Genomic DNA, 12,011 nt, shown 5'->3' with positions numbered 1-12,011 from the left:
CTCTAGTACCCCCCTGACACACACATGCAGAATGCCACATTGTGCAACCAACACAGTGTATAAAAACAGCACTGTCTAGCCGAGCGTGGTGGCGCACGCTTGTAATCCCTCCGCTTGGGAGGCGGAGACAGGAGGATCGCGCAGGTTCGAAGCCAGCCTCAGCTACTTAGTGAGACCCTGTTTCCAAATAAAATATAAAATAGGTCTGGGAGTATAGCCCAGAGGTAGAAAGCCTCTGGGTTCCAACCCCAGTACCACAAAAACAACAACAACAACAAAAAACCCCAGCACTATCTGATTCATTATTACTCCCATTTAAGAATTTGCACACAAGTATGACCTTCAGTTTGCACAGTCATACCCTGCATAGCCATGGCTCATATACAGGAAAGTGGTCCCAGAAAGTTCATGTTACCTAGTACTTTTGTGTGTAAGCACACTGCATGATATCCCTCCCCCCAAAATTGCCTAATGACACATTTCTCAGAGCTCATCCCATGTTCAGCGACACATACTTTTCAGTTTCTTTTTTTGGAGAAAATTAAATCCCTTATTCTAACTCCTATTCCCATCATCTGAGAAATTTTGGTCTTTGTTTAACATAGATTCACTTGGTGGGGGGTTTGGAGGAGGAATTAATGAAGGAAACACTTCCATTGACATTGTATACCTACATGACATTCTCAGTGCCAATCCAGATACCATGTGTGGGGAAGGGGAGGGGGAGGGGAAGCTTGCCAAGTGCTTGAGCTCGGATGCCACCCTCGCTTGGAACTTCATTATGATGTGGGACTTCACCGCACCAGTAAAAGTATATTTAAAAAATAAACCCAGAAAAACAAGGTAGATTGACTTAAGCAAACTTTTTTTTTTTTTTGGTGGTACTGGGGTTCCTGGAAGCCCTTCTACCTCCTGGATACACTCCCAGACCTATTTTATATTTTTGAAACAGGGTCTCTTACACCAGCGTGGCTGGCTTCGAACCTGCGCGATCCTCCTGTCTCAGCCTCCCAAGCGCGGGGATTACAAGCGTGCGCCACCACTCCCGGCGACTTAAGTAAACTTTTACTCCAGTATTCAGGGTTTCTTCTGTCTAGCTCCAAGGAACCGATGATTTTTTTTGACAGTACTCTGTGTCCAATCCATTTAAGCCTTTATATACCTGGTAGTCCAAACAGATAAGAGGAAGCCAGGATGGTCTGGCCTTTTCCCTGATTTGGGGCATCACAGAAGTTGCATTTATTTTGTCTAATATAGGGACTCCCTATTCCATCCCAGCAGCAAACCTCAAAGTGTAGACAGTGAACTGAATTAAAAATTTCAGGTCTAGCCAGGCATAGTGGTGTACTCTTGTAACCCCAGTACCTGGGAGGCTGAGACAGGAGGATCGCAGGTTTGAGACCAGCCTCAGCAATTCAGTAATACCCTGTTTCAAAAAACAAAGTAGCCAGGTGTGGTGGTGCACATTTGTAATCCCAGTACTTGGGAGGCTGAGACAAGATGGTCACAGGTTCGAAGCCAGCCTCATCGACTTAGTGAAGCTCTCCACAATTTAGTGAGACTCTGCTTCCAAATAAAAATAAAATGGAACTGGGGATATAGCTCAGAGGTAAATGCTCTTTGGGTTCAATCCCCAGTATGTAAAAAAAATTAATAAAAATAAAATAGGGCTGGGGGTGTATCTTAGAGGTAGAATGTTCCTGGGTTTAATTCTCAGTCACACACACACACACACACACACACACACACACACACACGCACACAGAGGTCTTTTTTGATCTTTGTGAATAAATGATACCCATTTCATAAACTTTCATTATCACTGTTATTATTATCATTATTACCATTGTTGGGGATTGAACCCAGGGATGTTCTACATCTGAACTACACCACTAGCCCTTTTTTTTTTTTTTTTTTTTGTGGTGCTGGAAATTGAGCCCAAGGGCATTCTACTTCCAAGCTATACCCCCAGCCTGATTTTTAATTCTTTATTTGGAAACAGGGTCTCACTAAGTTGCTGAGAGCCTCACTAAGTAGCTGAGGCTGGCTGCGAACCTGGATCCTCCTGTCTCAGCCTCCCAAGTACTGGGATTACAAGCGTGCGCCACCACGCCCGGCTACCCTTTTCTCTTTTTGTTTTGAAACAGGGTCCAAGTTCCTCCCCCCTCCACTAAGTTTTTGCTGCTGGCCTCAAACCTACTATCCTGTCTTAGCCTCCCCAGTACTGGGATTATAGGTATGTACCACTGGGCCCAACTATAAACTTTTATTACAACATAAGCATAGGGACTACTTAAGAGCAATTAGGGAGGTTATTATGAGTTATTAACATTTGGAGCTCACAAACTAAAACCAGCTATTCCTAGAAATCTCCTAAAGACTCAGATTCCATTTTTCATTAGGAAACCTCCCATCATTCAATGCCAAGCAATGTTCAGAAGACCCTCCTGGACACAGGAGAATATAGAGAATCAGAATTCTCTACTCTGTTTTAAAGGAGGAATTACGAATAATTCACTTAGGTAATAATTAACCAGATTTGTTGATGGTTGTAGGGCTCACTCTGTATGGTCACGTGTACTTCCAACAATGCATATTCTGGCTGTAGATCTTTTTTTTTTTAAGTCCTGGAGATTGAATCCAGGGCCTCGTGTATGCTAGACAAAGGTTCTTCCACTGAGCTACGTTCCCAGCTCTCTTGTTAAATTTTATTTTAAGCTGAGCATGGTGGCACATGCTTGTAATCCCAGGATCTGGGAGGCTGAGACAGGAGGATCACAGGTTCACAGCCAGCCTCAGCTACTTAGTGAGACCCTCTGCAACTTGGTGAGACCCTGTTTCAGAAATAAAGAATAAAAAGTAGGGCCTGAGGTGTAGCTCTGAGGTGATTTTATTTTTTATTTTGAAACAGGGTCTAAGTTACTGCCTTACTAAGATGCTCAGACTGGTTATGAACCTGTGATCCTCCTGTCTCAGTCTTCCAAGTACTGGGATTATAAGCTTGGGCCACCACGTTTGGCTTCATTCGGTGTTTTCTTCTTCTTCTCCTTTTCCTTTTTCTTCTTCTTTTTTTGCGGTACTGGGGATGAAACCCAAGGGCATTCTACCTCCAAGCTACACCCCCAGCCCTATTTTCCATTCTTCATTTTGAAGCAGTCTCACTGAGTTGCAAAGGGCCTCACTAAGTAGCCGAGGTTGTCCAAGAACTGTGATCCTCCTGTCTCAGCCTCCTGAATGCTGGGATTACAAGCGTGTGCCACCACCTTTTTCTAAGGCCAACGTCACCTCTATATTTTGCAGGAGACTTCTGGGAGGAGCAAATAGAGGTGGGGAAGATGGGAAGGCGCTCTGCCTGCTCACACTTGCTCATTCCCCTCCTCCCAACTCCCAACGCTCTCAGCTAATGAACAGGAAAGGAGGTTTTTTTACATTTTAATTCTTTAAGTATCTTGTGTATGTTAATAATTCATTCCTTCCTTCCTTCCTTCCTTCCTTCCTTCCTTCCTTCCTTCCTTCCTTCCTTCTTCCCTGTACCGGGAATTGAACTCAGGGGAATTCTACCTCCAAGCTATGCCCCCAGCACTATTTTTAGCTCTTTCTTTTAAAACAGGGTCTCACTAGGTTGCAGAAGGCCTCACTAAGCAGCCCCGGCTGGCGGGAACCTGCGATCCTCCTCTCTTAGCTCCCAAATTCTGGGATTACGAGTGTGCCACCACGCCCGGCTTACCATTTTCCTTTCCAATCATGCGCACAGCTTGGTTTTCCAAGCGGCTCATTCATTCACTCCGATACTTCTCAGCTCTGGCCGGCATGTGCCAGCGTGCTAGCGCATTTCAGAGAAACCCAGGAGAGCCAGACCAGTCCTCAGGGATCGTGGCTTAGTAGACAAGATAATAGGGAAGAAAAGACGTGCGATGACGATTTAGTCATAAAGAAGAACATTATGAATTCTGTAACGGGCTATATAGGTGAAGTGCCTCGAGAATGGGGAGCAAGGTCAAAATAGCTCTAGGTCAAGAAGTAAGGCGGCCGGCGTGGTGGCACACGCTTGTAATCCCAGTACTTAGGAGGCTGAGACAGAAGGACTGCAGGTTCCTGTCAGCCTCAGCTACTTAGTGAGGCTCTCTGCAACTCAGTGAGACCCTGTTTCAAAATAAAGAATGAAAAATCAGGCTGGGGTGTAGCTTGGAAGTAGAATGCCCCTGGGTTCCACTCCAAGCATCACAAAAAGAAGGAGGAGGAGGAGGAGAAGGAGGAGGAGGAGGAGGAAGAGGAGGAGGAGGAGGAGGAGGAGGAGGAGGAGGAGGAGGAGGAGGAGGGAGATCTCTGTGCGTGGAGAGAGCATTTGATGGACAAGCCAGTTTTATCTTCTTCCTTTTTGGCACTGGGGGTTGAACCCAGGGACATTCTACCTTCAAGCCACACCTCCAGCCCTATTTGATTTTTTATTTGGAAACAGGGTCTCACTAAGTTGCTGGGAGCCTTGCTAAGTTGCCAAGGCTGGCTTTGAACTTGCGATCCTCCTGCCTCAGCCTCCCACGTCCTGGGATTACAGGTGTGCACCACCACGACCAGGTTACCAAAGACTTCTTTTGCCAGTCACTCCCCATTTTTTCCCCTTCAACTGCCCATGGATTCCCTAGGACAGGACAGGCAACGGAAGCAATTGCTTTTAAGGAAGGAAAAGGACCTGAGTGTGATATCCCAATAATCCCAGTACTTGGGAGGCTGAGACAGGAGGATTGCAGGTTCAAGACTAGCCTTGGCAATTTTGTGAGACCTTCAGCAACTGAGCTAGACTTTTTTTTTTTTTTTTTTTTTTTTGGTGGTACTTGGGATGGAACCCTTCTACCTCCGGGCTATACTCCCAGACCTATTTTATATTTTATTTGGAAACAGGGTCTCTTAAGCCAGGGAGGCTGGCTTTGAACCTGCGCGATCCTCCTGTCTCCACCTCCCAAGCGAGGGGATTACAAGCGTGCGCCACCACGCCCAGCGAGCTAGGCTTTTTCAAGATAAAATAATAAAAAGGGTCAGAGGTATGGTTTCCTGGAAGAATGCCCCTGGGTTCTGTCTTCCCCAAAAAGCAAAGAGTAAGGGAAAGGACTAGGAGTAGAGCTTAGTGGCGGAGCATGCATCTATGAGCTCCTGGTTTCCATCCTCAGGATTGACTGATGATTCTAAAGAAAAGAATGATGATCTCCTAGCCATGGTATTGACCGCTGGGGGCTGCCCCGTAGACAGCATCAATCCTGTTTCTGTGCAGTTCAAAGACAGCTCTCTCTGTCCTGTGGTGATAGCAGTCAGGACAGCAGCACCTCTTGGGGTGCTATTGTCTGGGAGGAGGCAGAAGCCCACCATAGGTGCTAGAAGGTTTCTATATCTTGACCTGAGTGGTGGAGATAGAAGTGTTTACTCGGATTTAAAAAAAAAAGTTTAAGCTTTGTCTTCTTTTCAGGGAAGGGAGAAGTGAGAGAAACCAGCCAGGGAAAGAGAGGTGATGACCGGGGTACAGGAGGAGTGGTTAGGCAGGCTAGTTCCCTCCCTCCCCTGTGTCTCTGTCCCAATACCTGGTACCCACGGTAAGTATGTTATTTACTTGCCAAGAAGCACTTTACAGACATGATTAAGTTAAAGATGTTGAGAGAGGGATTATCCTTGATTGTGTGGGTGTGCCAAAGTCATCACAGGGCACTTACAAGCGGAAGATGCAGGAGGAAGACTCAGAGTAGGAGACTAAGCCGAGGCCAGAGTAATGAGATTGCTGGCTGGGGACCAGGAGCCAAGGAATACTGGCAGCCCGGAGAAGGCAGATAAAGCAAGAAAACAGATTCTAAGCTGGGCGTGGTGGCGCACGCTTGTAATCCCCGCGCTTGGGAGGCTGAGACAGGAGGATCACGCAGGTTTGAAGCCAGCCTCAGCTACTGAGTGAGGCTCTCAGCAACTGAGTGAGACCCTGTTTCCAAATAAAATATAAAAATAGGGCTGGAAGTATAGCCGGAGGTAGAAAGCCTCTGGGTTCCACCCCCAGTACAAAAACAAAACAAAACAAACAAACAAACAACAACAAAAAAACAGGTTCTAGAGTTCTAGAAGGACTAGAAGTCCACTCATTTCTTTTTTTCTTTCTTTCTTTCTTCCTTCCTTTCTCTTTCTTCTTTCTTTCCTTCTCTTTTCTTCTTTCCTTCTTCTTTCTTTCTTTCTTCCTTTCTTTCTGTACTGGGGATTGAATCCAGAGGCATTCTACCACTGAGCTACACTCCCAGTCATATTTTATTTTTATTTGGAAACAGGGTCTCAGTAGGTTTCTGAGAGTCTCACTACTTGCCGAGGCTGTCCTTGAACCTGTGATTTGCCTGTCTCGGCCTCCCAAGTACTGGGATTACAAGCATGCCTCAACACACCTGGCCTCTGTACACTCATTTCTGACTTTGGACACCCAGAATTGTAAGAGAATACCTCTGTGTTGCTCCAAGTTGCCACATATGTTGTATTTAATTATAGTACCAATAAGAAATGGATCTAAGCAGAAAACCCAAAGGGGAAGGTATCCAGAAGCCATGGGAGGACAGCGTGGCAGGCAGGGCAGGGGCCCTCGTCAGGAATGGCTGCCAGGCCAGGGAAACCAGGGTCACACCAAGGACCAGGCTCATGAAAGCCAAGGTCTTGGCATCCCTGGCAAGGGCTTGTTCGGCAGTGTGGCGGGTGTCAGTGTGGCTGCTTTACAACGCGTTTAGAACCTGCCTACATAAATGAAGGCAACATCTGGATTAATGAAGAGTGTGTGTCATCAAAACAAAACAAAATTTTAAGGAAAGAGAACATGACAGGTGCCACTCAGGCATTCATTTGAGTTATCTGGAGTATTTCCAAAGATGACTTCTCTCATCTTTCTGGGGTTCATTTTCATTTTTCTCAATTCTGGGTTTCAAAGCCATTCACTGAGTCCCGGGGCAACCCAGAGCAAACTCCGGGGACCTGTGCCTCCTCCAGGGTGGGCATGAAACACTGGTGACCGGGTCCCCGGATGCTCTAGCAGCTGGCCCTGGGCTTAGCCTCCAGGCCAGATGTGCCTGGCACAGCAGCAGACCAGGGCACGGTGAGGATAGACAGATTGCCGATGGGCCAGTGGGGCTCGCCGGGACCTTCCTGCTGGCCAAGAGGCTCTCCACCTGCTTGGGCTAGGTGGCTGCCCTCACCTGCAGCAGGGAGGGAGCCGTTTAGCAAGTTCCCCAAGCCCCAGCTTTTAGGAGTTCTCTGCTCAGACCAGCTTCCCAGGTTGGAGATCTTCTGGGAGCTGGGGTAGGGTGGGAACCTTAAGTCTTCCTGCCCTTGGAGCTCCTCCCTGTTGTCCATTCCCATTGAATTACTCAAGCCCTGAAGCTCTGAGTGGCCATACTGGCAGAAGTGCATGTGGCAGAATCTAGGGATTCCTCTGCCACTTAGAGCCCCGACCTCTGGGATGAGGCGCTCAGAGACCTCCAGACAGCAGAGGACTCAATGCCAGCACCTCGGGAGTTGATCTCTGCAACCTGTCTCCAGTCTGTTCCCGAGCAGAGGGCTTTCACGCAGCTGGCCCCTGGATGAGACCGCCAGGTTTGGGGGGCGATGTGGAAGAAGGATGAGCCACTCTCCCATCCCCTTGGTGGCAGGTTTAGGGTTAGAAGGGGCCCTGAGCCAGGTGCAGTGGCGCACACTTGTAATCCCAGTACTTGGGAGGCTGAGACAGGAGGATCGCACGTTCGCAGCCAGAGCCAGCGACTTCGTGAGGCCCTCTGCAACTTAGTGAGACCTTGTTTCAAAATAAAGAATAAAAACAGGGCTGGGCTATAGGTCAGAGGTAGAATGCTCCTGGGTTCAATCCCCAGTACCAAAAAAGGGGGAGGGGCTAATTGGACTGTGATAAAAGATGTAGTTTTCTCACTAGAAAAATGCACACTGACACTGTATCTCTGTGTGTCACTAGGGATTGAACACAGGGGCAGTCTACTTTTGAGCTATACTATCAACCCTATTTTACTTTTTATTTTGAAACAGGGCTTCACTCAGTTGGGAAGGGTCTCACTGAGTTGCGGAGGCTGGCCTTGCACCTGTGATCCTGATGTCTTGGCCTCCCCAAAAACTGGATTACAGGCATGCTCCACCGTGCCCGACACATTGCCACATTTTTCATACAATTTCATCTCTTTCATCAGCTTCAGAAAAATGATCCACGGGAGGGCAGGATTAAGAAGTGCTGCTCTGGCTGTTTTCCATTGGTGGTATAAAGGATGATTTTAGGGGACAGGAGGATGAGCATTTTAATAGTTTTATATTTATTTTAACCTGTCATTATACTGCTCTTATCACTTAGAGTGAGTTAATAAAATAAAAAGTTAACAAAATAAAAAGTGAGTCAGTATAAAGATAAATCAAAAAATATAACAGCGTGTATGGCAACTTGGAAAGAGGTGTAATTGTGATTCATGAATAACCAAGGCCTTAGAAACATAGGACTATAGCCCTGGAAGAGGATAATGACCCAAAGTCCTTTCTCTGTTCTCTCTCTCTCTCCCCCTGCGTGTGTGTGTTACTGGGGATTGTGTTACCTCCAAACTATACCCCTAGCCCATTTTTATTTTTTATCTATGAAACAGGGTCTCATTAGGTTTCTGAGAGTCTCACTAAGTTGCTGAGGCTGTCCTCGAACCTGCAATCCTTCTGTCTCAGCCTTCCAAGTACTGGGATCACAGGGTACACCACCATGAACAGCTTCTATTTCTTTTTTGAAAAAAAGCTGTTTGCAGTTCAAGAAATGGACTTCATGTTCACGGTTGGGAGAGCACTGCTCTTTCTGCTTGGGCTGAGATTCCGTGACAAGAGGCCAGGCCTCCATCTCGGCTTAGGAACCTTTCACTTGCTCCGGGTGGGCAGCTCACTGTCCCCAGGTTCAAGGCCACCGCAGAACCTGTCTCAACCCCCCTGCACTGTGTTGGCTCAAACAAGTTTGACTTGTTTTGTGTGTGTTCCTTTGAGTGAGTGTGAATGTGTGTGTAAGTGTGGACACAGAGGGGGTGTGGCAAAGTGGGGGACAGAGGAACCAAACAGGGTAGGTCTTCTCCTTGGAAGAAGACGGAGGATGCGCTCATTCAAGGACCAAGCCAGGGTAGAAGAACCCCCAAGGGGAAGCCATTCAGAAACGAGCCCCGACTGGCTCATGGTGTTTCCCTCCTGCTCCTCACATTAGAGGAGCGAGGCTCTCACCTGAACAGGTGTGAGCACCCCAGTCCAGAAGGAAAGAAGGTAGGTGGGGAAGGTGGGGTGGACTGAGGCTATTATGACTGTCATCTTCTCCGCATCCCTGGGTAGGACCTGAGGATACCAGCCATACACCACGCCCGGACACAGGTATCTCCGGTGATGGCAGCCGTTGGAAGCAAATGTGAACCAAGCGTTCCCTCTGCCTCCTCCCACAGGTCAGGTGAGTGTAGGCACAGCAAGGCAAAACCAAGCCCCGGTGTGGGTGGTTGACAGGGCCGGGAGGTGGGGCTGCCCAAGGCAGCTGGTCCAGATGACACGCCTCGAGGCTCCTGTCTCTAGGCCAGGCCGGACCATCAGCCGTCCCGAGCCTGGCAATCTCTAGGATCTGGATTTCAACTTCTGTTATTTGTTGTACTCTATTTTTTTTTTATATCTCTGGCTAACCCTTGTGCCCCTTCAGCAGAACCTCACGCCAGGCATCACCTTCTGAGGCTAAATCAAGTTCCCACTGCAGAATGCCAAGTCTAGGCATTTTACTTATGCAATCGCGCAAAGTCTCCCCCCAACCCCCTAGCACCACAGCTCCCACAGCTGTGCCCTTCTGCCCATCTCCTCGCCCCCACTCGGGCTCCCTTCACTCCTCCTTGGCGCTGCAGGGAGGTGACTCTTCCCAAGATGCAAATCTGACCTGCCACGCCCCGGCTCGCATCTCTTCCCTGCTTCCTCAAATCCTGACCACAACCGTGGGGCTCGGCGTCCTCTGGGCCTCAGTGACCTCTGGCCCCGCCCACACCTCTCTCCTGGCCCACCAGTCTCTGGCCACTTTGATTTTATTTCTGTTCTGTGGCTGGGCCAAGCTCTTCCCCTCCAGAGCCTTCACACCCTCTTCCTTGCTCAGCCCTATCCACCAATCAGCTCTCAGGGTAAATGTCACAGCCTCTGGAAAGCTCTCCCTGAGCCCCTCCCCTCCGGGTCTCTACTCTGCTAGCACTATGGAATTAAATAATTCTCATGCAGTTGGCAGTCTCCCCTTCCTCCGCATTTGCCTGTCTACTCTCTGAAGACAGGACTCACATTTTGTTCCCTGGTGCCTGCCTGTGCCTAGCACCGTGCTGTCTGCTCATCGAGGAACCCAATCAGTGACTGAATAAACATGAAGGACTCAGTACAGTGAGGGGGAAGCCGTTCTTCTAAAGATCTGATAGCGCTTGCGAGTGAGAGCAGGCAGTGGGCAACAGCTGTTGGTTTATACCCAAGCATGATGCCCCCAGCCCCCGCTCACCAGTCCTATATCCGGGCTCATAAAACAAGGTGCCAGCTTGCTTTTGGCCTGAGCCTACCCCGAGCCCAGCAGTTAGGGGCTGCGTTTCTTGCCCACGTGAATCTTTGGGATGGAGACGGCACTGACTTTACAGTCAGATGCACTTGGCTTATCCCACTAACGGGTTGTTTGCCCACAGACATTTGCAGAGCCTCTCCTGACATCCTGACATGGGGATAACAAAACCTGCCCCAGGAGCTGTGCTGCACGGTAGTGTTCGGCTTAGCACACAGCCTCGGTTCAAAGTACTAATCCCCCCTGCCCTCAGCAAAGCTGGCATCTGTCTTTCATTTCCTCTTCCACACCCATGCTGCCAGGTCGGACAAGAAATAAAGGGAGATACAGGGCTGAGAGGACACAGTTCGCCGATGTGGCCGGGAATTTGCCACCCACCCAGGAGAGTTCCCACCCTCCTCCGGGGGAAAGCCGAGCGAGCTGAGCAAAGCCTGGGACCCGGGCCTCCTTGAAGCAGGGGCAGGGTGGGGTGGGAGGGCAGGTGAGCCTCGGAGCTAGACCAGGTGCAAAGAAAATGAGGCTGATAAGGCCGGAGAAAGGGAAGGCTGGAAGTTGAGCTGGGGCCAAGAACTTGGGAGAGCTAGAAGGAACAGTTGCTCGGGGCAGGGAACTGGCGAGGTGGGAGCAGGAGAGGATGGAGACGGGTCTGGCGATGGGAGGGCGGGCGGGCAATGACCTGTTACCTGGAGAGAAGAGAGCGCAGAGGGAGGGGAGGCGAGGGCGGCACCCTGCGTCCTCCCGGAGGGCAGGAGCCGGGCTCGGCGCGGGGGTGGGGGGAGAGGAAGTGGGGTGCGCCCGCCCCGGCCCGCGGTACCTGCAGGTCAGCTCGCAGCTCGCCCACGTAGTACTGCTCCAGCCAGCGGCGCGCGTTGGCAGAGTGTCTGTGCGGGGGTCCGTCCAGGTCGGCGCCGATGTCCTGGCCGGCCCGAGCCCGCAGCAACTGCTCGCCGCCGGGGTGGTGCTGCACGAAGCCCGAGAGGTCGTAGAGGCGCGCCCCGCGGCGGACCCAGCAGGCGCCGGCCGCCAGGCGCCGCTGGACCTCGGCGGGCGAGAAGGAGGCGGCGGGGGGCGGAGCGGGGGCCATGGTGCGCGCGGAGCCGGAGTCTGCAGGGCGGCCGCCGGCGCGCCTCTAACAGCCCGGGAGCCCGGGGCCGCTACGGGCCCGCCGCCACCGCACCTGCTCATTTGCATGCCGCGCTCCCATTGGCCGCTCCGCGGGACGAGCCGGGGCCCCCTCCCCATTGGCCGGCAGGAGCGCCACCCGAGCGGGGCGGGCGAGGGGCAGCGCCGCGGCAGGTGCCGGCGCAGGTAGGGGGCGCGCCCGCCAGGTGCATCCCTTTGCCGAAGGAAGGCGGCTCCTGCGGGCGGAGCTAGTCTTCCCGCCCCGGGGAGGTGTCCGAACTCAACCTCGATGGGCTGATCGCCACTAGAGTAG

At 50.7% G+C, this 12,011-nt stretch overlaps 1 protein-coding gene across 1 annotated transcript in view; it reads right to left on the bottom strand.

Moving 5' to 3' along the window:
• FA2H (fatty acid 2-hydroxylase) overlaps nucleotides 1–11,660 on the bottom strand; it is a gene marked incomplete at both ends in the record, with an annotated part of 60,041 nt that extends 48,381 nt beyond the window's left edge. The window contains one exon of the mRNA XM_080703376.1: nucleotides 11,391–11,660. Coding sequence (XP_080559502.1) covers nucleotides 11,391–11,660 — 270 coding nt within the window. The remainder of the gene's footprint in view (nucleotides 1–11,390) is intronic.
• Between the last annotated feature and the right edge of the window lie 351 nt (nucleotides 11,661–12,011).

This window comes from Muscardinus avellanarius (assembly GCF_963383645.1).
Source record: "Muscardinus avellanarius genome assembly, chromosome: 10".
NCBI classification, from domain to species: domain Eukaryota; kingdom Metazoa; phylum Chordata; class Mammalia; order Rodentia; family Gliridae; genus Muscardinus; species Muscardinus avellanarius.
The sequence above is the reverse complement of the archived record's forward strand: the minus strand, read 5'-3'. Positions and strand labels throughout refer to the sequence as shown.